The 26,145-nt window shown below is 44.8% G+C and overlaps 1 protein-coding gene across 1 annotated transcript in view; it reads right to left on the bottom strand.

Moving 5' to 3' along the window:
- Positions 1 to 26,133, bottom strand: part of MKX (mohawk homeobox) — a 42,920-nt gene extending 16,787 nt beyond the window's left edge. The window contains exons 1-4 of the mRNA XM_021389033.1: positions 25,907 to 26,133; positions 24,387 to 24,546; positions 18,780 to 18,933; positions 17,245 to 17,580 (exon numbers count right to left, since the gene is read on the bottom strand). Coding sequence (XP_021244708.1) covers positions 17,245 to 17,580; positions 18,780 to 18,933; positions 24,387 to 24,546; positions 25,907 to 26,088 — 832 coding nt within the window. The 5' untranslated portion in view covers positions 26,089 to 26,133. The remainder of the gene's footprint in view (positions 1 to 17,244; positions 17,581 to 18,779; positions 18,934 to 24,386; positions 24,547 to 25,906) is intronic.

The following is a 26,145-nucleotide window of genomic DNA, read 5'->3' as shown; positions in this document are numbered from 1 at the left end:
TTCCTTCCTTCCTTCCTTCCTTCCTTCCTTCCTTCCTTCCTTCCTTCCTTCCTCCCTTCCTCCCTTCCTCCCTTCTTTCCATCTCGGTATCTCAGAGAAAAATAGGACTTGTGGAAAAAGGTAGTAGGAGAGCACATTTTAGAAAATCTATAAATGGAAATACTACTTTTCCAAGAATGATGCAAATAGTATGTAGATATGTAGGGGTATAAAATCTGCTGCCTAAATGTTACTGTACTTGCACAAATAATTTCTAAAAACATATGCTTTTTTGTTTGAAGAAAAAAGAAGAAAATTTTCTCTGATGATTCAAAAAAGCTTCAGATGAGTTGACAGCTCCTTCTTTAACCATTGTTCTTGTTCTCATAGATTTGTGCAAGACACATTACTTTACAAAACATTCCTCATTTCTAAGCAGCGGAAAGGACGCCCTCCTTTGGGCAAATATACACTTTTCATTCATTTGGACAAAATAAAATAAAATAAACAGAATGAATTCCCAATCAACACTTGTTAATTTGAAACACAAAGAATTCTCCCATATTGAAAGCAGCTTGCTCTGTAAAAATGCTTGTTTTCAAGGTCATAACAGTGCTGGCAAAACTCAAAAAAGTTATAGTCCAACTTGCTTGTGTTCAGCTGTGTTTACTTAGCCTCAACTTGACAAAAGTCTGCCTCTGATTATACATAGCAGTCATCTGCCCACAGATAAATAGATATTACACAAACGTTTGGAGAGAATGACATTTGGCTACCATTATATTTGGAATAATTTATCCTGCATCCTGAGCTTAAAACACCAAAATGATTCATAATGTTTTTTTGGAACCAAGTATTTCCATTTGACAAATAAATTGACCTCTATGACCCTTGTGTACTTTACATTGTGCACTTCGGTGGAAAAAACAGAACAAAAAAAAGGTAATTTTTTGTGAAATCTTCTGTATGTTTGGTAAAGGTAGATTTATTTATTCAGGCCTTCCTCTGTTCAAAGCCAGTGGCACATCTGGGCAGAGCCCAGCCCCTGCACTGCAAACAGCTGCACAAGACATCCCACCAAAGCAACCTGTGAGCAAAAGCACAGTGCTCAGCTACCTGCATAGCGGGCACCTGCAGCTAAAGCCCCCACACACATAAACCTAACAGCAGTGCCTGAGACAGAAATGTATTTTCTATTTCAAATGTACTTGTTTCAGATGCAAACTTAATAGCTTTCTGCTTATTATTTGTAGGAGGAAAAACAAATACGTATTGCTCATGATCCTAGATGCCAAACTGAAATTTTGCCTTATCTGAGGCAGACAGATCACAGAATCATAGACTGATTTGAGTTGGAAGGGACACTTAAGATGATCTTTTTCCAACCCCCTGCTATAGGCAGGGACACCTCCCCCTAGACCAGGTTGCTCAAAGCCCCATCCAGCCTGGCCTTCAATGCTTCCAGGGAGGGGGCATCCACAACCTTGCTGGGCAAGTTGTTCCAGTGTCTCACCACCCTCACAGTAAAGAATTTCTTCCTAATATCTATACTAAATCTACCCTCTTCCATTTTAAAACCATTTCCCCTCGTCCTGTTGCTACTTGCCCTTATACAAAGTCCCTCCTCAGCTCTCCTGTAAGCCTTTCAGGTACTGGAAGGCCACTAGAAGGTCTCCTCAGTGCCTTCTCTTCTCCAGGCTGAAGAGCCCCAGATCTCTTAGTCTGTCCTTATAGGTGAGGTGCTCCAGCCCTCTGACCATCTTCACAGTCCTCCTCTGGACTTGCTCCAACAGCTCCACGTCAGATGTTTCATGACATTTATAAAATAGCTTAAATTTTACAGCAAGCCTACAGTTTCTCTGATGTGGATAAAGATTGTGTCCAGTTGAAAATGTTACTTAGCCTAGGACACTTTGTGCTATAAATTACCCAGAAACAAGGTAAAAACTTACAAATAAATTATAGTTCCTAGTCCCATTCCTCCCCTGATGTCTATTCCTAGCTCTCACACTATACAACCCTGCCAGTTCCCAAACACTGGCTGCCCCAACCAGTGCTTCCACATCAAGTCCTGGAAGTATCAAGAACAATTCAAAGCCCATTAGGAATACTGTCACTGCTGTACATTTAAAGTGGAAGATTTTTCTTGAGAATGATGGCAGATGGGAGAATAAAGCCTAGACAAGACAGAGAGACAGACAGATTAGTTTCTGTAAAGTTAGCATGCTTTCGGAAATGTCTTTTCAATTAGAATACCAAAATTAAGAAAGGCTCTGATGCAATAGGAACCATATGTGTTTGACATACCCAGATTCTCTATCTTTGACATTTAAATATTCAGTTTAAAGAAAATTAAGACATTTGTTTATGAAGAACTAGTTTATGTGTTTACAAGAGTAAGCTGAATGTTTTTAGATGGAGTGATTATATACTACTCATTTCCTCTCATTTTCCCTTGATTCAGGAAGGAATATTGCTGTGAAGATGGAATGTGTTTGGATGTGAACAGCTGAAGGTACAGAAAGCAGATTTCTGTCACGTGGAACTAACAGCTAATTCCTTCTGCAGGGGCTGTTTTTCTACAAAGACCATGCATTAGGAGCTCATCACACTGTGATGCAAAACCCCACTCCTTCAGAAGTGTGTTAATGGTCACAACCCGAAGAAGAGTTAATTCAGATGGAATCCAGGAAAATGAGGCAGCACAGAAACCTCATCAGCAGTCCAATCACATGACAAAATGTGAGGCATCTCCAAAGCCACTGCCTGCCAAAAAAAGAAAGGCTGCTGCAAGAAAAATACTTTCACAGCTTGATATCTGGGTCTTGTGACTGCTATCCAAACAAGGAGTAAAAGTGGTACTATATAATGTGGCAGGGTAAACAGAACCACCCACTCGTCATCACCAATCATGTTTTTAATTCAGATAAATTCTATTTCTTTAAAAAATGAGGGGGAAAAAAGCAACAAAGCCTTTTCCTCAACTTGAAAATTATATGTATAATCTGATCTGGCATGACATATTTTGGGTTCATATATACCATGAACTATATAGGAATGCATGATCTGCCATGCCAGATCAGACTATTGGTCCATCCCAGGTGATGATGATCCCGTTCTCTGCCACTGACCAATGTCCATCTCAGGGGAGCACAAAAACATTGCCCTCAGCCAACTATGCAGCAGGTTAAGAAGATTTTCTATCTACAACTTACAGATGACAAACTGAAAACTTTTCCAACAGGTGATCTGATCTGAACATCACAGAAAGAAGTAGACCTGGGAGAAGTTCAACCTTTCAGGAAAGCTGGATAAGAGAAGCCTCCACACTGCACTGAACTGTCTTACACTAGCCTGAACACTAGTTACAGTTTTCAAAATAGGTCTTGGTGGGAGTCTCCAAAGCCTAGACTGGGAATGATGAAGCCAAGGTGTGAAAATGCTGTATTTTCGCATCCAGCTCCATCAGGGAGCATGTACAAAGAAACAAATAGTCACATACCCCACACAAACAGCTGACCTCTCGCCACCGAAACTGGAGTACTTCTTCACTATGAACTTAGTTCAGGTTTTCACTGAGTCGTGAGCAATACTTTGGATCAATTTGTTCTGTGTTTTAAGCAAGGTCATACCCTTTTCTAGATGTGCCTTTGCTCCTAGCCTGACTAACGTGGAAAAAAACGCCAAGACAAAGTAATTAGATTCAAAGGTGCCTTCCAAGTAGAGTGGTAAAATACCTCCACCTTTATGCGTCAAACACTTTGAGAGGGAAAAAAAGTCAAATCTCATTTTGAATTCTGAAAAATACTTCTATCACTTCTTTAATTTATACTAGAGTTCTTCCAATTACACCCAAGATTCCTAATGATATTTCCATCATATCTGCTTTACTTTCTTACCTTCATCCCTTCTATCTCCCATCTTCCATCAGTCTTCCCTTTCCTCTTCCTTTTTTTGTTCTTGCTCTCGATTCTGCATTCCCCCTTCCTCACCTACTCTTCCCTCTTTACTATCTTCCAGAAGTTTCTATCCATTTTTTCCCACCTGTATTTATTTCCTGACTGTAGGTTTTCCTCTTTCCCTTCTTCTTCTGTCCTTTCTGCTGCTTTTCACCTCCCAGAGCTAAAATGACACTCCTGCAATAACCTGCCTGAAAAGTGAGTTACATCTTTTAAGTCCATTGTCAGTGCTAAAGGGATGGAAAGTGTCTCAAAAAGAGCTAAATGACTATTCCAGTCCCTGCCTCGGACAAACAAGTGTAGCTGCCACTGACAGCTGGAGGAGTTCAGTGCCTGAGTCAAGTAGTTCCCCATTTGCTACGAAGCACTGCTTTGTGCGGGAGTCCTGCTATAGCAATCTGTCCCCACACCAGGGCACGCTGAGACAGACAGAATTACTTGTGGTGGCCGCAGGGTGTTGGTGATGAGAAAAACAATTCAGATAATGTTAAGTCCTTCCCTCTTGACTGGGAATGCGCATCTAACAGAAGCTAAAATTTTGCAGAAACTGAAAAGAAATAGGAAGAAGTTGAAATGAACGTGGACGCAGATACGCACTGCTTCACACCCTGATTCTGATGAGTCTCTAAGAAAATATCAAACCACAGTAAGAAAAGTTCCTTGTCTGGCATGCACAGTGTAATTAATACTGCAGCTAATGAAAATCTTGTGAGATTTCTTTCTTTCTTGGCTTCAGGGAAAGGAAGGAGGTGAAAATCACTCCTGCTTTAACGTCCCTGGAAGGGACAGAATTACACCATGCAAGCAGTTGAGGCTAAGAGGATAAGACTAAGCAGCATTGATTCCCTGAACTGTTTGAGATCTGCCCATCAAAACAGTAAATGTTTGCTTTCCGAGATGAAACAAGTTAACAGAAACATGCACTGGAAATCACATTTATGGCCAAAACTCCAGAAAAAATACTGGGAACACTTCTGTTTTTCATGGTAAATTTATCGCCCCTGTGACACAAAAGCCTTGCTCCCTGTCCAGCTGTGCAGCACGGGCAAGCTCAAGCTGCCTGCACGCGGCCCAATTCAACTTGCACAGCCAGTCTTTCAAAGATTCCTGTTTGCTTTGTCTCACTCTTTTTCACATTACTTCTGATGGTTTGCGTGTGTTTTTGCTGCCACTCGCTTCCCACTCTCACTGCTCTCCAACTGCTCACCGAGCAGGCGCAGCAATTCCATGTAAGGAGCACAGCGAAGAGAAGCACGCCTTGATTTTCTGCGCACAGTAACTTGCACGACATTTGATCATACACAGAGATTAAGTCATTCATGAATAGGGCCCAAAGGGAGGAACAGCTCCAGAAAAACAACCCTCCTTGCTGGTAGTGCAGCATCCAGAACTCTGCAGTCATTGCTGCCACACTTACAGTTTGTAGTCTATCTGGCAAAGCCAGGAATCCAACTGCAGACTCTGTGGTTTAAATAAAATGTATCTACAGCAGCTTGGATCAATGTTTAAAAATGTTCCATGTTATTTTAGTCCAAGGACAAGCTTTTAAAATTAAAAGAAAACTTTGGCTTTAATTACAAATTAAAAGTGAAAGTTGTTGAAAAAGAATGCAAATTCTGAGCAGAACAGAAACTATTTAAAATTTAAAACTCGTTCTTCTCTCCCCCAGTGTATGACAAGACTCCTTGTAAATATTTAAAACAAAGGCTTGAAAGTGATTAATTCTAGGACAATATCAAGGGTGCTTCTGCCTTGCTGCTGTGGATCTTTGGCATAGCTTGATTTTTTCCTACATTTATGTTTTCAAGCTAAAATAAATGTCAGATTTTGATGTGTTTTGGAATGGCCAAAAAAGAACCACAACAGTAACTTTTATCCACTTTTCCCCTAAATGTTAATATTACATATGTGTGATGCAGCACGTCACCATCCTACACGTAAATGCAAAGGGTTTATTCCAGATCAGCTATGAGCAATGCGATCCCAAAGTGGTTAGACTCTACAATGGAGAAGTTGCCGCTCTTGGGATGATTTTCAGCAACAATGGCCCATCTGAAAATCATTAGTGCATAGCAGTGGATTTTCCACATGTTCATATGCTGGACAAGCAGGTTGCCCTTGAAGTATGGTTCCCTAGGGGAAGAAGGAAAACCCAGAGAAAAGTATTCTATTGTCAGATCACGGTTTTGCTAGAGCCAGACAAAAATATGGTCAAGCATTCACTTGGCTGCTCTGCTGGCAAAACTATAGGGTACCGAAATGGAGACAGCTAATGAAGAAGGCAAAGAATGAAGCTCAGGAAGAAGATCTTAAAAGAGGACAGATTTTTTTTCTTTTGAGAAATCAGAAGTAAGGTTAAGTACGCAAATTTCATGACTTTCATATTACTGACCTTTATTTTTATAAGGCCAAACAGGTTTGGAAAGGGTAGCCTTTTCCCAATACAGTATCTCATCTTTTAATTCAACAGTGTTTGAAGTACCAACAAGAAAGTAGTGAAGAAACCTAAATAAAAACAAGTGTGAATGTAACTAGGCACTATTTGATATTTAATGTTCCATCAATCGATAATTTGGCTTGAAGGAGGAAGAAAAGTTGGCAAAAAGCAATGGAATTCTTTAGCTCCTTGTTTTACTTTAGAAAAATTCCCTATGGGCTTCACTTAAACAAAGAACTTTAGTTTTCCACTGGAAAGACAAAAAGAAAATCTTGGTCTAGCATGTCCTGCCACATGCTTTAACTACACAGTAAAAGAGTATGTACTTGGATCCCAAGCACATTTCAGAAGTGTAGTATTTATTAGCTGCTCTGTTGCCAAGTTCCACTATTATCATTTTATTATAACTAAGGTATATTTTTACTAACTAAATTATATTTAGGGCTTTCGCTTAAGCATTTGAAGGTATCAGAGTGTCACGTACAGATGGCATACAATATATCACAGGAATTTGTTGATTTTTCTCCCTCCTCTTCTCCTCTATAAACAGTTATCCAATATCTGTGATCCTGGGTCATACAACTCTCCAAAACCCACAACACAGCTGTAAAGACACATGGGGATCAATGGGCAGTGCAATCCCAGCTCTGTGCGCTGCCTGCTACAACTTGTTACGGCCCCCTCTGCTCCCCTTCACTCAGCCTCACTCAGACCTGACTTTTTGCCAAGACCTCCTTTCTCAACGACAGGAGACAAGGGGTGGTGGCATACTACATTCCCCATAAGCAAGGCGGGGACATGGTGGGAGTGCTGAGCTGTGCACAGAGGCAGATGGAACAATGGGATGGGAAGAGGACATGGCCATAAGGATGGAGAGGGCTTTGGTGGGCTCATGAGGATGCGTGTTTCTGTTGATCTGGGCAGGGACACGGTGTCTCTAAGCAGCTGTGATTCCCACAGAGAGATGACAGAGCTCCTCAAACCTCAGCAAGTGCAACAGTACTGTAGGACTAAATAAAGCCTTTATTTTTCCTATTTTGTGCAAGGAATGAAAGAAGAGCAGTACCCAAATATGAGCACTGACATTCTCCAAGGGTCACTGTCTTTGATCTATGAGCAAAGATCCCACTGAAAGCAGCTGGAGTTCACCATAAGAAGTTTGGAAAGCTTTGGAAACACACGAATTTTGTGTGTCAAACCATGCACTGTGCTCTGGAGCCAAAACATTTGAAAATCAGACCAGACCTTGGTGCAATGGATCTTTGCTTCATCCAACATCAAGCATTTCAAAAAGCTTGATTTTAAAATATGTGAGTGCCTGTCCATTGATTATCAAGTTAACTTGATGTCTGTGAATCAGACATCTGATGTAATTATCAGCCCCTTTTGAAATAACTGGGCAGAAAGTCAAGGATATCAATCTGTAAGTGCTTTGAATGGGGCACATATAGATAGGTATTTACATACGGATGTATGAATATATTTCATAGACATATGAATAAATAAAGAAAGATTGTGTGGTCTACACACATCACAACAGACTCTGGAGCTGGCCAGAGCAAGACAGCTTTTTTGGCTTCACCCCAGTACTTCGCGAGCCCACGATCGCTGCACCTGCTGGTATTGCTGAGGGGAGGAGACAGCAGGCTTCACTCAGTGCCTGCATAACACCCATGTGAAAGCAGTCCCAGGGCTCAGGGAATCAGCTAGCAGTAGCCACAAGCTACACACCAGCTAAACAACAGAAAATGAAGCAAGCAGGACATGGAGCCTGTCTGTGTAACTCGCAACCCACCACCCAGCCCTTAGGCCGCATCGTCTGCACACCACTGCGATAAATCTGGAGCGGGCCATGCAACGTGCACACAGAGCAGCAGGAACCATCCTGGCTACGTCCCCACAGATCTGGCCATGACAGGGCAGCCCCACACCTGGCTCCTTGGGATGGAGCAACAGCTTGAGGAGTGGGGCCTTGGGAGGACATCCTGCAGTCAAGGGCTCAGAGGGGCCTCTGGCACGCCGAGGCCTCGTCACTGACCGCAGTGTCTAGCCCACAAAGTACATCCAGTGCAGGAGAGCAATCCTGCTGCTGTTTTGCAATGCATTACAAAATAGTTTGGCGAGCAGCAGGAATTTGAGGCAATTCGCTCCTGAAGAGCCAGGTTGTGAGGAGCCTTCGTTTTTCCAGCAAATTGGATTTAAGTTGACAAATAGGAACTGAGAAAAAAAGTGCCTGACAAAGTAAAGGGGAGATGGAGAAACCGACAACATTTAACTTGATCTTCAGTGGTGTAAATCTGTCAATACCCACAAATGACCACGAGGCCTCACGCCAGCTTCTACTCTGAGATACCGTAACTAAGACGTTTGGCTGGTACCTCACATTGGAAAGAAAGTTTTTACATTTAGAAATGTAAAACATTGTAACATTTAAGGAATTTTGGCTACAGCCCACTAGCCAGCCTTCCGCCAGCTTCAGCTAGAGGATTATTTTGAATGCAGCTTTGCCTTTCATGCATCTGTTGCCTAAATCAATGTGGAGGCATGAGGGAGGGACTGAAAACTGGCCTTAGAAATAGTGGTATATTTCAGTGTCGTAACTGAGAGTCTTGGCAATCTCTTTTAACTTGAAATGTCAGTGCCATGCTGAATAATCTGGTCATCATAACCTCAGCTTCTGGCCATCAGTGAAAGAACAGAGATAGAGGATCCAACATCAGGTTTCAAGGCCACAGCGAAAAATTAAGGAAAACACATTTCATGGCTCATTGGAATTTCACTTTACCTATTTTTGTGTGCTTCTCTCCAGCTGTTCCAGCCCTAGCTGTTTATCTGATCTCTTTCTGTTTGAATTGTTTTTACTTTTTCCAGATTTTCTACAATGCAGTTTACTTCTCCAACTTACTTCCCCACTTTAAACTCCCGCTCCTTTTTTGTTGTAGCTCACATAAACCTCACTTAGTACATTACATAAGCCATTTGAGTGCTCTGACTGTTAGGACACATTTCTTCTTTAACATATCTAAAATGACCATCTGATGCCATTTGTATGCCATAAAGCAAAACAGACCTGCAATAGTCTTTAGGACTCACAATTTCCACATTTATCCCTTGTGTCTCACACCCAAATCGTTACACTGAGAATTAAGTGGACTGAATAAAACAGAATCCAGCTCTGCTTCTCTGGTTTTGGATACTCAGAAATTATCTGATTTTTGCAGATGCGGGACATTTTGGGGGAACAGGTGTTTCTACAAGCATTCCCCTACCTCCATCAAGATGGGAACAATCTTATACATAGCACCTACAGACTCTCCACATTTTCAGAACACGACCAATTCTGAATGTCAGGGCATGGACTCATCCGCAGCCCACGCAGAGAGAGATTCCAGGTTCCCTCAATCCTCTTGTCAAATTGTGCCAAAATTTCTGGTATTCACATTATGGACAAATGACCTAAAAAATTTCAGTTAAACACATAAAGGAGTTTTTAAAGTTGTGGAATTACTTTCAGAAACCACAAACCTGCAAGAGGAAATAGGATTTGCTGGATCAGATAAGATTACTGGTCTATCTAGTCAGACACCATCCAGCTTGTAGCTTTTTAGAAAAATAATTAAAATGGGAAAAAGTGATGGTGAATAAAACTAATTCTGCAGTTTAATGCTAGAAGAGTTTTAAAGATATTTTGGGAAAATCCCAATCAGAAATCCCAATCAGGACAAAACAACCTGATCTTTTTATTTCTCGTGATTTTTTTCCTTAATTATGATCAACAGATAAATTCTGGTGTTTGCACTGCTGCAGATACAGCTTTTTACACTACCTGAGAGAGATCAAACTCTGCTGATGAGCAAGATGCTACTCAAGTTCATGCATTAGTCACCCATGTCAAAATACTGTCATGGTAAGGAAAATGCATGTGCCTGTGCATGTAACCACAGAAAAACTCAAAGCACATCTTTATTTACTGTCTATACAACTGAATACAAGCATGCTGCTTTTCACCAGTCTCATCAAGAGCATAAAATATTTCAAACTCCAGGACTACTATGAAGCTTACTGATTTATTCAGCAGTCATCATGCTCCAGATTTACAAGCCCAGTCGAGATGGCTACAATTGGGATGTACCTGCTCAAATCCTTTCCCCAGATGGGAGAACAAATGCTTCCCGAGCCAAGTTTCAGTCTGGACTGAATTTTACAGCTGGGTCATAAATTTGTGGATTAAAGGGGTTCTAATGGAAACACAGATACAGCCCTAAGTACAGCAACATGAACAGCAGTGCCACAACACTGCGCAGACAGCCCATGCTACATGCTGGATGTACCATGTTACCCAATGGTGTGTGCCATTGATCCTAAGCCGAGGAGGGACACTGGCGCATGCAGGAACCCTGATTCAGATATGAAGTTTCGGTTCGGGCTTTATTCCAGAGAGAAGTGAAAAACTTTTATGGGCTCCCCATTCTTTCGCATTTACTGCCATGGACAGTGCAATACCATCAGCCCCTGCCTGAGCCCAGCCTGCCTGCACTCTACCCTTTGGCACATGTTCGCCGTATTGCATATGGATTACTCTGTTAATACGTGTCACCAAAGACAGCAGTTACTTGCAAAGGAGATGGATTTCATATGTGAAAGTAACTCACCCGGCAAAAAGGATGGATTTTGTCTCTGTAATTTCTCTTCCTTTCCATGCAGGTGCCATAGGATGCAGGGTAGGCATTTCACAACCATGTCGGGTCCATTTCACTGAATTGTTTTTCCCAAATTTTTGGTTCACACGCACACTTTAAATATTTCTAGAATTAACTGCTAATTTTCTTAATAATTTCCCTATTATATTCATTACTAATCATGCAGTCTACAGCTTAAGCGGGAAAACACTCTGATTTATGCTGCTGTACTTTTTCACAGGCATAATTTCCTGAAGTATTTGCATTTGGGCTGACCCCGGGTTTTATGACCAAGCACATATTTGAAGCCATTTTTAACAATGGGGGAATAGGGATAAATATTTCTTTCTTCTTGCACACACACCTTCACTAAATGAATGAGGCCTGAAGTTTGGCCTGGAGCATTTGCTAACTCTAAAGAGGAGCATTAAAATATATGGTTGTTGGCAATTTGTGATAGCATCATACATTTTCCCTGCTGTGTCTGAGAGACGTTCTGGGCAAGCACAGGGGTCTCCTGCTTTTTGGCTGCTGCTGTGAATATCTATACTGGGGAGATCTAATGGTCTCAGAGCCACCTCGACAAGCTGCTGGGAGGGCATGGACAGCAGAAACTGTGGCCCCGGTTCTTGAGTCTTGCTGAGTTTTTGGTCAGATGCTGTCATTTTTTCAAGTCATTCATGTGAAAGCATCTCAGTCTCTGCGATGCTAACGCTGTCAGGAGCTGTGGGTGTTATGCCGCTGTCCTGACGCAAGCTGCCCAGTGGCCAAACACAGCACACAAAATTCTGTGACACAAGCAGCAACCAAACCAGCAGCAGAGGCGTGTGTGCACCTCCCCTGGGTCTCCACAGCAATCACACCCAACCCTGCCCATGAACATGGTGCTATCAGAAGCCCAGTGCATGACCCGTTCTCCAGAACTGTTAATACTCTGGGTTTTATAAAAAAAACCAACACAGCACAGCACGATCTTCCTCTACTCTGCCACCTGAGACCTTCTGGTTGAAATGGATACATTTCCACCAAAACCAAATAAAGTTGGTTTTGATGAAGCACCATTTTCCATTGTTGTGTGGAAATAATGCTGACCCATTACACGTGCAAGTCAAGGGCCGAGAAATCAAGAAACTAAAGAGGGATAGAAAGAAAAACTAGAAAAAGAAGCTTATTTGATTTTCTCTGTTCGAACTGAAAGAAATGTAAGACTTAACATGAGGAGAGCGGGAAGGATCTTTAAAATCCTCAAGTTCGGGCTGCCATTATATATGTTGAATCTGACGCTGTCCCTGTAGCAAGGCAGTTTCCTTTTAGTCCTTCTTTAGGAAAAAACATTAAAGCAGCAAATTAAAGGCAATCTGCTCCTCCATTCTCAATTCCACACTATTTCAGTGTTGACGAATCTGGCCGTGTAATAATAAAATTCCTGCCGAAATATGATCTTAACAGCACAACCTTCACATTGCAGTTACACTGCTTCGTGCATTTAATACTCTGCTCTCCATTCCCCTTTTCAGTTTCATTTCTGGATGACATTAGGATCTGCAACAAGGACCTCCTTCAGCTCTCCCCAGTTTGCATTAATTTTAAAGCATCCCCGAGGTCCCCAGCACCATTTAGAAGGAAGTTGCAAAAGTCACTAAAGCTCACAACTTTTGCTGGTCTCTCGAGTTGTTTCCAAAAACAGGTTCCATTGTGTTCACATTATGCTTTTAAATTTTATGGCTCATTTTTAAATTACATGTTAATTTCTAAAAATGTTAAATTGAGAGGAGAAGTTGGCAAGGACCGCACAAAACCACAGGGCTGCTCTACAGTCTGCGTGTCTGCAGAGCGTCTCTGTGAGCACCCTTACACCCAAGTGCTCTGCAGGAATGTGAGCCCGATCCTGCAGTGCGCCGAGTGCTCGGTTTGTTGCAATAAGCGCCCCAGGATCATGCTTTATGAATCACAGACTTTGCTGGATTCCAAATTAAAGAAAAAACAAGGAAAGCGAGAGGAAAGAAAAAGGCAGCAGTAATGAAAACATCACAAGCTAAACACACTCCTGAGTATAAATGCCTAAAAATAGAGATCAAACATCTTCAAAAATCAACCACTCATTCAGGAGTTTTTTTCAAAGCCACCTTCCTTCACATGCCTGCAAGTCTTTGGTTTCCTCACTATTTTTATTTGTTCTGGCTTTTCTGCTGCGCTAAGTAACACATAAAGTAAAATCAATGAAAACCTGCTGACATAAAAAAAGTCTGAAAGCTCCCTATCCTGCCATTCCATCCTTCTCTCTGTCTCATTTTAATTTTTGCTTTCCTCTACCCAACACAACTCACCAGACAGCGATATCCCAGAAAGTTGGGATTTTTCATTTCCTTGAACTCCAACAATGCAGAACATTTTGTTTCCACAGGTAACGAATGACACAGGGCTCGCACTGCCCGTAATTACAAAAATAAGTTGACGTGCCGGTAACCCATAAACCAAAGCATGATGTGAGTGTTTCAGATTAACATCCAGCCTCCCTACAAGCATTAGTAGATCTTTTTGCTGTATATTTCTGGAGTGTTTGTTGCAGTCTGACTATTGTTTCTATGTGCATTTGTGCATCAACTAGAGATACGCGCGTCTGGTTTTAGTTACTGGTGTCATACAGGGAACCTGCAGCGATGACAGCCTGCCAAGGAGTTAATGAAAACTTCTTCTCTAACATGGATTTTTAACTAACTAAACAAAAATACTGAGTGCCTTTCAGTGGTCAGTTTAAGGCATATTTGAGCAATGATACATACTTATACATTATACCTGCGCAAGGACTAATATGAACAGAAATTTTCTGCCTTCAGTGAACACATTCGCATATGTCACTTTATATATATATATATACATATATACACGTATCAGCTTACGACAGAAACGCTTACATATGCGACATGTCTGAGTATGTTCACAGGTCTGAGTATGCTCACAGTCTTTTCTCAGTGCTCTGTTCTCTCTGAGTTGGCTGCACCACATCCCCTCACATTGTGCACTGTGTCCCCTTGCATCCAGCACCACCTCCGTCTGCATCCCACATCACATCCCCCTCATTCTGCTCTGCATGCCCCCCACACTGCACTGCATCCCCTGCATCCCACACCACATCCCCTGTGTCCTGCACTGTATCTCCCACATCCTGCACTGCACCCTGCTGCACCCCGTACCCTGTCTCAGGGAGGACAGGGCTGTAGGAGCTGCGGACACAGACACTGTATGTGCAGAGACAGAGCCTTGGTGTTTGCTGCTCCTATTCCAGCACTAAAAATGCTCCCTGTGAGCTCACAGTGCAGAGGTACAAACCAAGGCTGATCTCCTGACACTACGTTACACAGCCCGTCCTTGATCTTTACACGGGATTTCGCAGTTGCATGAACGCAGAGTAGCATATGGGCCAGTGTTTATAAGCATGTTAATGACTGAAATGGGAAATGGCACTACCCGTTTTCCTTATAAACTTTAAACTGCAATTTCTTGTTTCTGTCACCGGACACTGCTCATACCCGGCTAATGCAGCGCATGCTGCCGAGCCGCCTGCGGCCATGCTAACTGCAGGCCCCGCAGGCACCGAAGTGACCGAGAGCAGAGAGCAGCCCACAGCACGGAGCAGCCCCCGGCAGTAAACTCCCTGCTCACAAACTGCTACAAAAAAGCTGCTTTTCCAGGAAAGCACAATAAAGATTTTCCTTCAAAACATACGACTTCCTGCTCGTGGGAGCACAGCAAACTTGCCAAAGTTTTCTCAAAATAAAACGTCAGTCAATTTTCACCCCGTGCTTTTTGACATCCCATTGAAAACGTCTTTATAAACTAAAATATCTATCAGGAACGTCAAAAATCTATTTCGACCCTTTTCTGTTAGAAGTTCACTGCTTCGCTTAACCCAGAACTGCAGAGGGGAGCTCCTTTAAGTGCTGACACCACACGTAAAAACTCCCTTGCTGCTCCCAGGGAGGAACAGTCAGACACACACTGCTGCCTCGCTCAACCAGATAGGGTTGGTTACAGCTATTTTGCACAAACCGCTGCACGACTGCATGGAGAGCTGCTATCCCAGGTGTTCAAACTACCCAGAAAAGACTTCAAAAAATAAAATGCCCGTATTTATACCTTCCTATCTAACAGTCATTTGGATAATTTCATCTATTTCTGAATAGGTTTCACGATAACATGGAAATATCTACCTTTTGTCATGATGTAGTCAATTCCTGCCTGTTACAACATCATCAGAAAATCATTAGTGGGGCTGTAGCCTGTTTTTACCTACTATTTCCTGAATGTGCACACACGTACGGGTAGGATACACCAAATAATTGATCTTTTTGTTTCTATTGTCAGGCTAATGCTTGTCTGCTTTGGGAGTGGAAAAAGAATAACACTGAAAGCTGCTGGTGTGCTCTCAGCAGAGGCCATGGCGCTTCAGAACGTTAACAAAGATGTTTAAGAAGTTACTTAAATACCATCTCAAGAGCAGTCTCAGGAATGCCAATTATGAACTTACTTTACAGACAAATGCTGTTTTCTGGTCAGCCCAGCCCAGCCTGTGAACTCACTGCCGTCACAGCGTGCCCGCCTCAGCCTTCTCTTTGAAGACCATATTTTTCAGTGCAGTTAGAAACTTGGCAACAAGAACTTAACCAGTAGCAAATTTATTACAATTTTTAAAAAGTCACTGTGTCCGTTTTTAAGTTATGGTATAAAAGTACAGAAAAACAGAAGTTTACATATCTGAGCTGCTGCATCTGTTCTTGAGTAACTTTTCACTTAAAAATAAAACTTGGCAGACAATGTGCCCATAATGCAGACCAAATGCATTTGGTATGTTGAAAAAAACAATCTTAAATGAGCAGAGAGAAATAATTTTGAAACATATTCATCATGCATGCTTCACATGAGATCCCGTTCCTCTACGGGCCCTCCACTCCACCTCAGTCATGCCCTGACTACCCACATGTACCAACATCCTCCCACCCCCACCACAGCATTAGACCTTCTGAAAACCTGCTATTCCCCTGCAGGAACATAAACCATGTTAAATATGCTTGGAAAGAGGGGGCAGACCAAGGCTGCAAACCTGAGGGGCTACAGAGGCGATGGGCACCCAGTCTGCCCACAGAGGAGCTATGAGGAACCAAGTTCTGCATTTGCATCTATGCTAGTTAAATGCAAAGCCTTCCAGCATCTTGCAGCAGTGTCCATCTATCCATCCCCAAAGCAATGATGCTTGAGAAATGGCCAACCTCACGGGTTGCTGCAACAGGTGTCAACTCTGAGACGCTGGTGGAGGCCTCTAGAGCTTTAGAGGAGCTCTCCAGCACTTGCTGCCCTGTAGGGACCTAAGCAGTCCCAACATTGCCCTGATTTATGGTAATCTGCCAGCACGGACCAGGCAGTGCCATGTACCTTCCTGTGATCAGTAACACAGTGGATGGTATAAATCATGTTTTTATGCTGTTATTGATTAGATTGAAGTTATAAATTACATGTAACCTCTCCAAAACATTAACCCAAGATATTTAATGGCCAAGTCTATGGCCCCTTAGTTCAGTGCACTGAGTCTGGAGATTGATGCAGAGATCTGTCTGAATCCATGTAATCATGAGAGATCCAAAGGGCCACATGATTGAGAAGGCACCCTCAGGACAGTGAATAGAGTGAACAATAGGGGAAAAAAGTCATGTGCATTCCCCCAGAGGGCATATGGCTACAAAAAGCCACCAGGAAAACACAAAGTCCTCTACCCTGTGTCTGGGGCTACAGGGCACTTCCCTCTACTTCTCCTCCAGCCCTCCCTTACTACCAGAATGCTCAGGAGTTGTATCCCTCATTATCCTTGCCTTAGTACCAGTAAAACAGACCTGTGAGCGTCCTTCAAAAATCTGCCCTGCAGCTCCATTTAAAAGTAAGAAGCAGCTTCACCAAGCAGCCAGTAACAGCATGGAGCTTCAGTACTGCAAAGAGGACATCTCTGGGGAATGGGAGGGGTTGGACAAGGGTTATCCACTCTCAAACAAAGGTATGGACAGGAGTTACCCCTCCTACAGCAGAGGATGGACAGGAGTCATCCGCTCTCATAAAAGGCCCAACCAGGCAACACCCATTCCAGGTGAGACCAAGCACGAAAGCCAACTGGATCAAAAATGAAGCAGGAAGAATCCCTTACCTGTCCTGTAGACAAAATTGCCTTCTGTCTCTGATGATGACGGAGACACCAATTCCTCCTCAAATTCATTGGAACTAAATGAACCAGAGTGATTCCTTTGCCTTGTTTTTTCCATCATAGCTGCGTTAGTAGCCATGACATGTCTCAATGAGTCATTCAGGTAACGATTCAATAAGCTGTTTTTGTATTTGGGAGGTGACACGTAATCCTCATTGGCACTTGTTTCTGGTCTCACTCCTGTTTTTATGACTGAGCTTTCAGTTTTAATCACAGTGTGATGAACGGGTTTGTTGTATCCCCCTTCATTCATATGGTTTCTTGGAGGATTTTCTCCATCTGAAAACAAAGGAAGGAAGATACAGTAACATATCAAATATCTTGTATTTAACAAGAGGCATTCTCTACATGTTTAAATTGCTGTAATATAACTAAAGCTAGACAAGTAAATTTTTACTTCAGCATTAGAAAATGATTTTCATTTTCTTCTGTTCACACATTGCTCACAGTAGTTTCCAGGATTCTCAGACATCCCAGCTATTATTATTAACTGTAGAAAACAGTCTCTAGGTCTAATTTGTTCATAAACAAGGTGAGGCAGGTAGAAAAAAAAAATGAGAAGTGCTCCAAGCCTCTCAAAATCTGGATGAATAAGCTTAATTCTTATGATCACAGCTTCTCCTGAATACTACGGCATATTTAAGCATACTTGGTTAAACTGTACTCTTTTGGCTGCCCCGCAACCAATCTTTCAAAGGAAAGTGCCTTCCAGAGAAATGTGAGTACAAACTGAAATTGGAACAAATAGAACTGAAACTGAGCACAATTTGAAATGTGTTCTCCTAAATATTCATATACACATCTCTAGCACCGTTCTGTAGCTTTTCTTCCTCACAACGGGCAGGAAAAAAGCCCCCAGACATGATTAGTAACAATGTTCTATTAAAAATGTAGGTTACTATTTTAAAAAATTCCTACATTTGTTAATTTCGGCAAGAGAGATTTTCAGTGAATCTTTAAGGCAAACATTTGTGGGTAAAATATATAAACTAAATAGAGTAGTAGGAAACTAAATACAGTAGTATTTACAGTGATGTATAGTTTAGGATAAAAAAAAGCCCCCCTGAAATTAATAACAGTCTCTTGATTATGTGACATCGATGCACCCCTTCCTTCTAGGAAAGTAACAGTTCAGAGACTTCTCATTTCCTTAAACTGACAAATGAAATCTTTTTTTTTTTCTTTTAAATCGGAATAGCCTTGTAGAATTGAATGGGCAAGCAATTCTTTTTCTAGTAGGCAAGCTATACAAAGCAGACAAATAATGCACAACTGTTGAATAACCTATATCTCATCTTGCAAGTGTTTTGCAACCACTCCCAATAGTATTTGGGAGCCAGAAATGGTGCCTAATTCACAAGAAGTAGAGGAGGCTCTGCTGAGAGCATGTTATGAGAAACCAGAGCTAACCTGTGGTGTCTGAGACTTTGTAAATGTATTTTGATCAGTGTAAAATTGATAAAAAAGCATCAACAAACCTTCAGAGCACGAGTCATCACTGCTCACGCTCAGCCTTTCAGCATTTCCTTGGACATATTTGTTGTACAGTTTTATTCGCAAAGCCCAGCTGAGGTCTGGTTGCCTGACCGTGTTCTTAAGGCGACGTCTTGCATTGGCAAACCAGTTTGAGACCTGCTTAAAAATTAATGTATTAGCTTCCCTGGAAAACAATGGAAATAAACAAATCTAACCCACACAGTGTACACAAGTTTTATGTATGTCCTAAGAAAAGAGCAAATGAGGGAAACACCCTGGGGCACCAGGAGTCTGAAACTGCCGCTGAGCAGCTCAGGTTCTGCCTTTCCGCTCTTTGCCTGTGTCAGCAAGCTCTCAACAGTTTATTATCAAACATTTAATGAAGGTGTCCTCAAATATCCATCTTCTTTTTTTTAAGGATAACACCCTGAAATTCCCATACAAATATTTGATATGTTACTAACATCCAAAATTAAAATTAGTAACTAATGTTAGGTAGTTTGCCTTTGACATTTACGTGGGTTACAACAAAACTGCTGAACACAAAGAGCTGTTCTGCATTTGGTTATCCAAAAGCCTAAATTCTTCCTCGTTCTGTATTGGGACACAAAAACAGCAGCGAGGGTATCAGGGCAGTATGACACTGACCACAGCACACACTGAGTTACACAGAAATCAGCCATTTGCTCAACAGAGCAGCAGCTTCTGCAACTGTTTCTGTCATGGAAAAGGTAAAAAACCAGCAGGGATACAAACCCCTTGCACAGTGACTACTAAAGATGGGAAGTTACGCATTTTCTTAGCTCCCACATGCACAGCATTTTCTAGAGTGTGACACTGCAAATGGACATGTGGTGTTGGCCCTCGGGCCTACATGGTCAGGACACAGCCAGGCCCAAGCACGAAGCTGGGGGCTGCTGTGGCCATGGAGTGACCCGGAACCATCGCACCATTCAGCTGGCGTCACCTACAGAGCTGGCTGACACGTGTGCTGCCAGCACCCGGCCCTGCTGCTGGGAGGCTGAGCTGTGGGCCTCAAACTGGGCCTGGCCCTACTTCTGCCACCTGCCTATAGCTGCAGGGGCTGCCTAAGTGGAGTGAAAGCACTTGACTAATTGTTCCGGATCAATAATCTCTTCTGGGGAGATGATGAGAAAAAGGAATCCTGTCTGCTGGAGGAGAAACAGGACTGCAGCTCAGAGCCCTACACAGGAGCCAGCAGTGGCACTTTGAGCCTCCCACTCGGACTTTACATAAAATCACACTTACGCAAAGCAGGGCTCCACTGAAAATACAGTGAGCCCTGGATCAGCACTCAGCTGCCCAACGCAGAGCTCCACAAAGCACAAAGTCTGCAGCGACAGGTTAGGAGACCAAAGCTGTAGCTGGCAGAGAAGAGTAAGTAACATTCACCTTCCTCCAAGGCTACTTGTTTATATTCATCATATTGACACAGCAATCACTATAGTAAACCAGAAAGGGTGGCTTGGCACCCATCCACCTTCTGATGCCGCGAACAAACTTGCTGCAGACCGCCCCAGCTGCAGCATGAGCCACCTGCCCGCAGCGGGATGTAGGGGAGCTCGGAAACCAGACACAGGATGACAAGAACAGACCAGCCTGGAGTCCAGCATCACATCACCGAGCCAGTGGCTCCCCACCATCTCACAAGAGAGATTTTGTTGTGCTGCATACCATCACACTGAAATATTTCATCAATATTTCATCATAGGAAGAGAGGGTAGTATTAGCGTGACTCATACATAAAAGCAATCAAATTTAGCGAGAGTGATTTTTGCCTGGTACTCTGGTTTATTTTGGGCTCATTCTTCCTGTGCCAACTCGTTGCATCCTGCATATCAATGTGACAATATGAGTCATATTTTAAGTTTTCTGCTATGAGAGGAGGAAGTAGTAGTTATCTAATCATTGTGGAATAACCTTCAGTCAGCATTTACAAAAGAGGCTTTCTGGTAAAACACGAAGCAGCAAGTGCTCACTCCAGAAACTCATTCCAAATGCAATTAAATAAGGCACGCTGAGGATGAAAGAAAGTGAGGTAAATCCACTCAAGAGCCAGCCACCTTTCATGAAGGTCCTACCTTATACTACTGTGATCTCCAAAAATCTCAAAAACAATTTATATACAAGCCATAGTAGAAAAAGGTTTATCTCTGAAATCTCCCAAGACAAAGTATCCTGAAAAACTGCATGACCAAACACATTTCTCTTGTCAGCAACAATCATACAGCTATTCTGTAGAAGTGAAAAGACCAGAAAAAACCTGCAGGGAGAATGATAATAGAAAGTGTTTCCTTGCATTCATACTTTGCAGCAGCTCAGCCATTCCCAGAGAGCATCAAGTACTTATATCGGCATCAAGAAATATTGACCCTCTGGCTCTGCTTCTGAAGAGCCTCTTCAGACCCGTTGTGATTTGTTCTGCTTCAGTGCTTAAGAGTGGCTGAAGTTTCAGAATGGGAACAAATCGAGCAGTGCTCCTCCCCCGGTAATCCTGATACGCCTGTGTGGATCCGAATACTATTAAATCCATAGCAGCGCATGACCCATGTATTAATCCTAGTATTGCAGAAAGCTGCTCTTCTACAATACGGCTATTCATGTTTCTTTCTGGAAGGAATAGATGGCCATTTTTCTTTTTTATTTCATGAGAACGTCTAAAACAAAATTTAAAATGAAATAAATCAAGCACTGCGGTAATAATACAAATGAAAATGTCGCACATTAATAGCACATTAATAGGAGAAATTATTGGATTCTGAATCGGAATCTAATTGGAGTAAAACATAAAATGCTTCCCCAATTTATATTGCTTTTCTGGTTTCCTGCTTTGGCAGTTTGGGAAGCAGAAAACGTTGGACTGCTGGACTGCAAGCTGCAATAACATTTGCCTTGAGGACTCCTGAAGACCTCGTTGGACTGCTCAGGAAGAAGTCAGCCCAGAATGTGCACCAGGTTTTGCTACTACTTATTGAGAAACAAGATGATTTATGATTGCTGCAAAATCCTACCTCCCTGAAAGAGTCTGACTTCCCCTCTGAAGGTGGGAGAGCCCCTCTGTCATGCTGCACTGAGGAGCAGGGGGCTAAGCCAAAGTTCTGGGAAGGGAGATGAAATTAATTTAAAATCAGCCAACTGGGTGACAGCAGAACTAATGAAAATAAAATAGCGGAAAATTTGGCATTCTGATTCTGTCCTAATGATATAGTTAAAAACGGGGCTGCATGTTTACCTATTTATCTCACAAAAAGATTAGCTATATCCATGCCACAGTCCTGCAAAATTTCTTTTGGGAAGATGGCACAGACTGGAATATGGTGTGTACTGGAGTAAGGTTTGTCAGATGAAAGGAAAGAAGGGCTGCAGCCTCACCATTGATGTTACAGCGACCAACACCATACCCCAGAAAGCTGCTGAAGAACTTTCCTACGGTTGGCAGACAGGTGAAAAACAGAAAAATCCCCAACCATTCACTGCCTAAGCGACATTATGAAAGGATTTTCAGCAGTACTCTTTGGAGCAGAAAGCTGCAGGGTGATTGCTGAGAAATGGGAGAAGGATAGAAAAATGCTGGATCAGCATGAAGATATGCAACCCAGAGAGAAGATACCACACCGATTCTTGGTCCTCCAGTGATGTTTGGTGTTATTAGACTAGAAAAGCAATCCCCAGAGACCCAGTCTGGAGGAGACAGAAAGCTTTCCAACAGATACCGAAGCCCACTCCCAAACTGCTCTTGGCTATAGCAGCCCCATCTGAATGAGCTTGGGCTCCAGGGAAGTGGTTACAGATGCACCCAGTGCAGCTGAGATCTCTGAGAACAAGAACACTGACCTGGACTGCAGCCTGGCTCTCTCCTGTCATGTGGAAGTTGAGGAGGGGTGGGTGCTGTTTTGTTCCTCCAGGCTCAGGGATTGCTGCTGCTGCCAGACCTACTTATTTACCTCTTGTAGAGATGCTACACTATTCCTGAATTAAAAAAGCAGCGTACCCAAGTGATGGAAGAAACATCTGGGGCTTCTTCTTGATGGCATACTTCTGTAAATGAAGATGGATGTGCTGCTTCGCACAACTCTTTCAAATATTCCATTTTGTAGAAATAAACTGCTCAAATTCAGCTTCAGTGTAAATCCAGAAGAGCCATGGGGGTCTAGCAGGGATAAATGCAGCACTCTGTAACTCTTTTTCATTTCATCCTACACCTGACATAAATCATAGCGCTCCGTGGAGCAGTGGCTGTGGTTCCCTTGGTGCTGTTACGGAGACAAGCACAGCACATCCCAGCCGGGACCTACTGAGAAGTACTGCAAAAACCACCACCAGATACTTCCCCATTGTATATTCACTCTGTGGCTTTTATAGAGGAAGAAGAGAACTCCTCAATATGTCACAAATGTGAAATTCTCCAGACATGTATTCTGGATGTATGTTTTAAATTTCACGTGAAAGTATGGGAATATTCTAAAAGCCGTAGTTCAATAAACGGCTCCTATTGAATTGCGGCATTGAATGGACAGTGTTTATCCAATCATATTTTTAAAAGTCTGAGCAAACCTTACATGCATGTTTTTACAGAGCGAAGAAGTTATTTTAACTGTATCTTCCAGCTATAATTGGCATTTTCTGAGACATTAATATTATTTTTGTTGAAGAAATGGTGTTTTGGTAGTGCGATAGTTCCACAATGAGGTACTGAAGTGTAGAAGTGTCCCCTTTCGCCAACGTTATGAGAATGAGAGTTCAGGGCGCAGCCTTTTCTGAAGGAGCTCAGAATCGGAACTCCAGATTGCCACCTGCTTTTCCAATCTGATACGCTCACGTCCCCCACAATAACACATCACACGTTGGGCAGAGCACTGAGGACCCATCCTGCCAACACGTGTTTCACATCATGCACCCAGCAGCAGTACGGGAATTAGACCATTCACAATACATCAGTCCTTACAGCATCCAGACCCGGGACAGCATCGCTCAGCGACCGATAGCATCGCACCACCCATTTGCAGAGCGCCAGATGGCAAAGGGAACAAAGCCATCAGATTTACCGACATCTGGAGCCAATCGCCCCCCTCCTGCTGCGGCAGCGGGGCTGTACCTGCGAACACAACTACCTCTGGCTGCAACGCGTGGCCCCGAAGCGCACCACGAGCCGCTGAGCCCCGCGCGCCCACAAGGCAGCGTGGGGATGGGGGCTGCAGGTGGTGGCTGCTGCCGGAGCAGTGCGATGCTTTCCTTTCCAGACTGTTTTCAAAAGGGAAATGAGTCGCTCCCGACAGCTTACTGAACAAGCCCTACCGTGTGCTGACATCTCTCCCACTATTGATTTGGGAGGGAACCTGAAGCTTTTTCAAGACCATGCAAAGCTCTTTCCGTTGTACTTTTGGATGCAGCACCTTCTCCTAGCAGGGGAGGAGGGGAAACGCGGGTTTCGCTGCCCTCAGCCCTCACAGCCCACGTGTAGGAACTGCCACCCGCGGGCACGGGGCGATGCTGGAGGGCGGCAGAGGGAAGGACGTGCCCAGCTCTCCCCGGCCGCACCGATAACCCCGACCGCACCTTTGGCCGCAGCAGCAGCGGCTGTCCCTTACCTGCACCAGGGTCATCTGGGAGCCGAGGGCCAGCAGGATCTTCTCGGTCTTGGTGGGATACGGGTTGTCGCGGTGTTTGTAGAGCCACTGCTTGAGCGGCCGCGCCATGTCCTGCAGCGCCTGCCGCTTGTGCCGCACCTTGCCGCCGCTCTGCCGCGCCCTGCAGCCGAGAAAGGGGCTCAGGGGGGCAGCGGCACAACGGGGGGGTCCGTGTCCCGAGATGTGCTGACGGGGAGCGGGGGGGAAAGCGCGAGGATTTCGGCCCCGGGGTGGTTCAGGACTGCGGCGGTGCTTTCGGAACTGGGAACAGCGGGGCCCGAGCTCGGCTCTCTCGGCCCCGGCCGCCCCCGCGGGGTGAAGCTGCCACGAGACCCCGCCCGGGGGGGGACACGTGCGGCTCCGAGCGCGGCGGTGAGCGGCGATCATGCGGGAGCGTTTCCGAAAGGGAAAACGGGGGAAAAAATGTAAACCGTTAAAAGGGGGAAATGAAACTCAGCTACCGATAGGAAAAAGAAAAAAAAAAAGGAATTTAAAAGAAAGAGTAAAGAGAAAAAAAGGGGGGGAAGGTGTTTGGTGTTTGCTCTTTTTTAAAAAAAAAAGCGTCGGAAACCAAAAGCGAGTGAGCGCGCCCGGGGGCAGCAGAGGGGCGCGGGGGCAGCAGGGGGCGCCGCGGGGCCGGGCCGGGCCGGGCCGGGCAGCGCCGGGCGGGACAAACCCGCAGCCCGGAGCCGCCGCGCTCGGCCGGGAGCAGCGCCTGCCTGGGACGCGCTCCGCGCTGCCGTCCCACCGCGCCGCTACCGCGCGGAGCTGATGCAATCGTTAAGGTGGAAATGAGGAGAGAAAAGAGCTCCTCGGAACGGTTCGCGGTCTGTGTCTCCTCGCTGCGTTCCTTTAGCTTCTAAAGCTGACCCGAAACTCTCGGTCCGCGGCCGCCGGTTCAACCCTCCGCGCTCCGGCCGAGCTCCCGGGTCCTCCCATCGCCTCCTATTCCACCTGTCCCACAGCGAGCCAAACAGCCGCGGGCGGCTCAGCCCCAGGTGCCTTCGGAACAAACCCCAGCTCGACCGCGGGCCGTTATTCCGCTTTAAATCCCCACTCCGGGAGCGCACCGGCACCGGCACCGCCTTTCTCCACCCGGCGGCTCCGAGCGCCGCGAGCACGGCGGCAGCGGAGGGGTGCGGGGGGGCACGTCCCGAGGTCCCGCACCGCCACGCGTCCAACTAAGGGCAGCACCCGGCGACGCGGCCGTGCGCCTCGCGGCTCTGTTTTGGGGTTTCGTTACGCGCAGCGCCCGAGAGAAGGGGACCGAGGATCGCCCCGCTGTGGTTGCGGCCGAGCCGGGGGAGGCGGTCGCACGCCGCCGGACGGGCGCGTTCCGACAGCTCGGGCGCTTCTGCATCACCCATCGGCGGAATTTGCCACCGGGGGAGTCCCGGGAACGTCGTGGCGGGGGTGAGGGGAGCCCGTCCGAAACCCCCCCAGCGACCCCAACCCGGGCCGGGGCCGAGCGCGGGGCATACCCCGTCCTCCGGTTGCGCAGGCTGAGGCTCTCCTTGATGGACGGGCTGTCGGGGAGCAGCACCTCGGCGTGGTGCGGGCCCTCCACCACCCCCACGTAGGGCCGGCCGCCCCGCTCCCGCTCCTTGGCGTCCTCCTCGAAAAGCACCTGGCCGCTCAGCTTGCTGAAGACGATGGTGTTCATGGTGGGGGGCTGGGGGCCGCCGTCGGGCTGGCCGCCGACTCCGAGGTGCGGGGGCTC

Source organism: Numida meleagris, chromosome 2 (genome assembly GCF_002078875.1).
Source record: "Numida meleagris isolate 19003 breed g44 Domestic line chromosome 2, NumMel1.0, whole genome shotgun sequence".
In the NCBI taxonomy this organism is placed as follows: domain Eukaryota; kingdom Metazoa; phylum Chordata; class Aves; order Galliformes; family Numididae; genus Numida; species Numida meleagris.
Note: the sequence above shows the minus strand (reverse complement) of the source record. Positions and strands in the feature narration are given on the sequence as shown.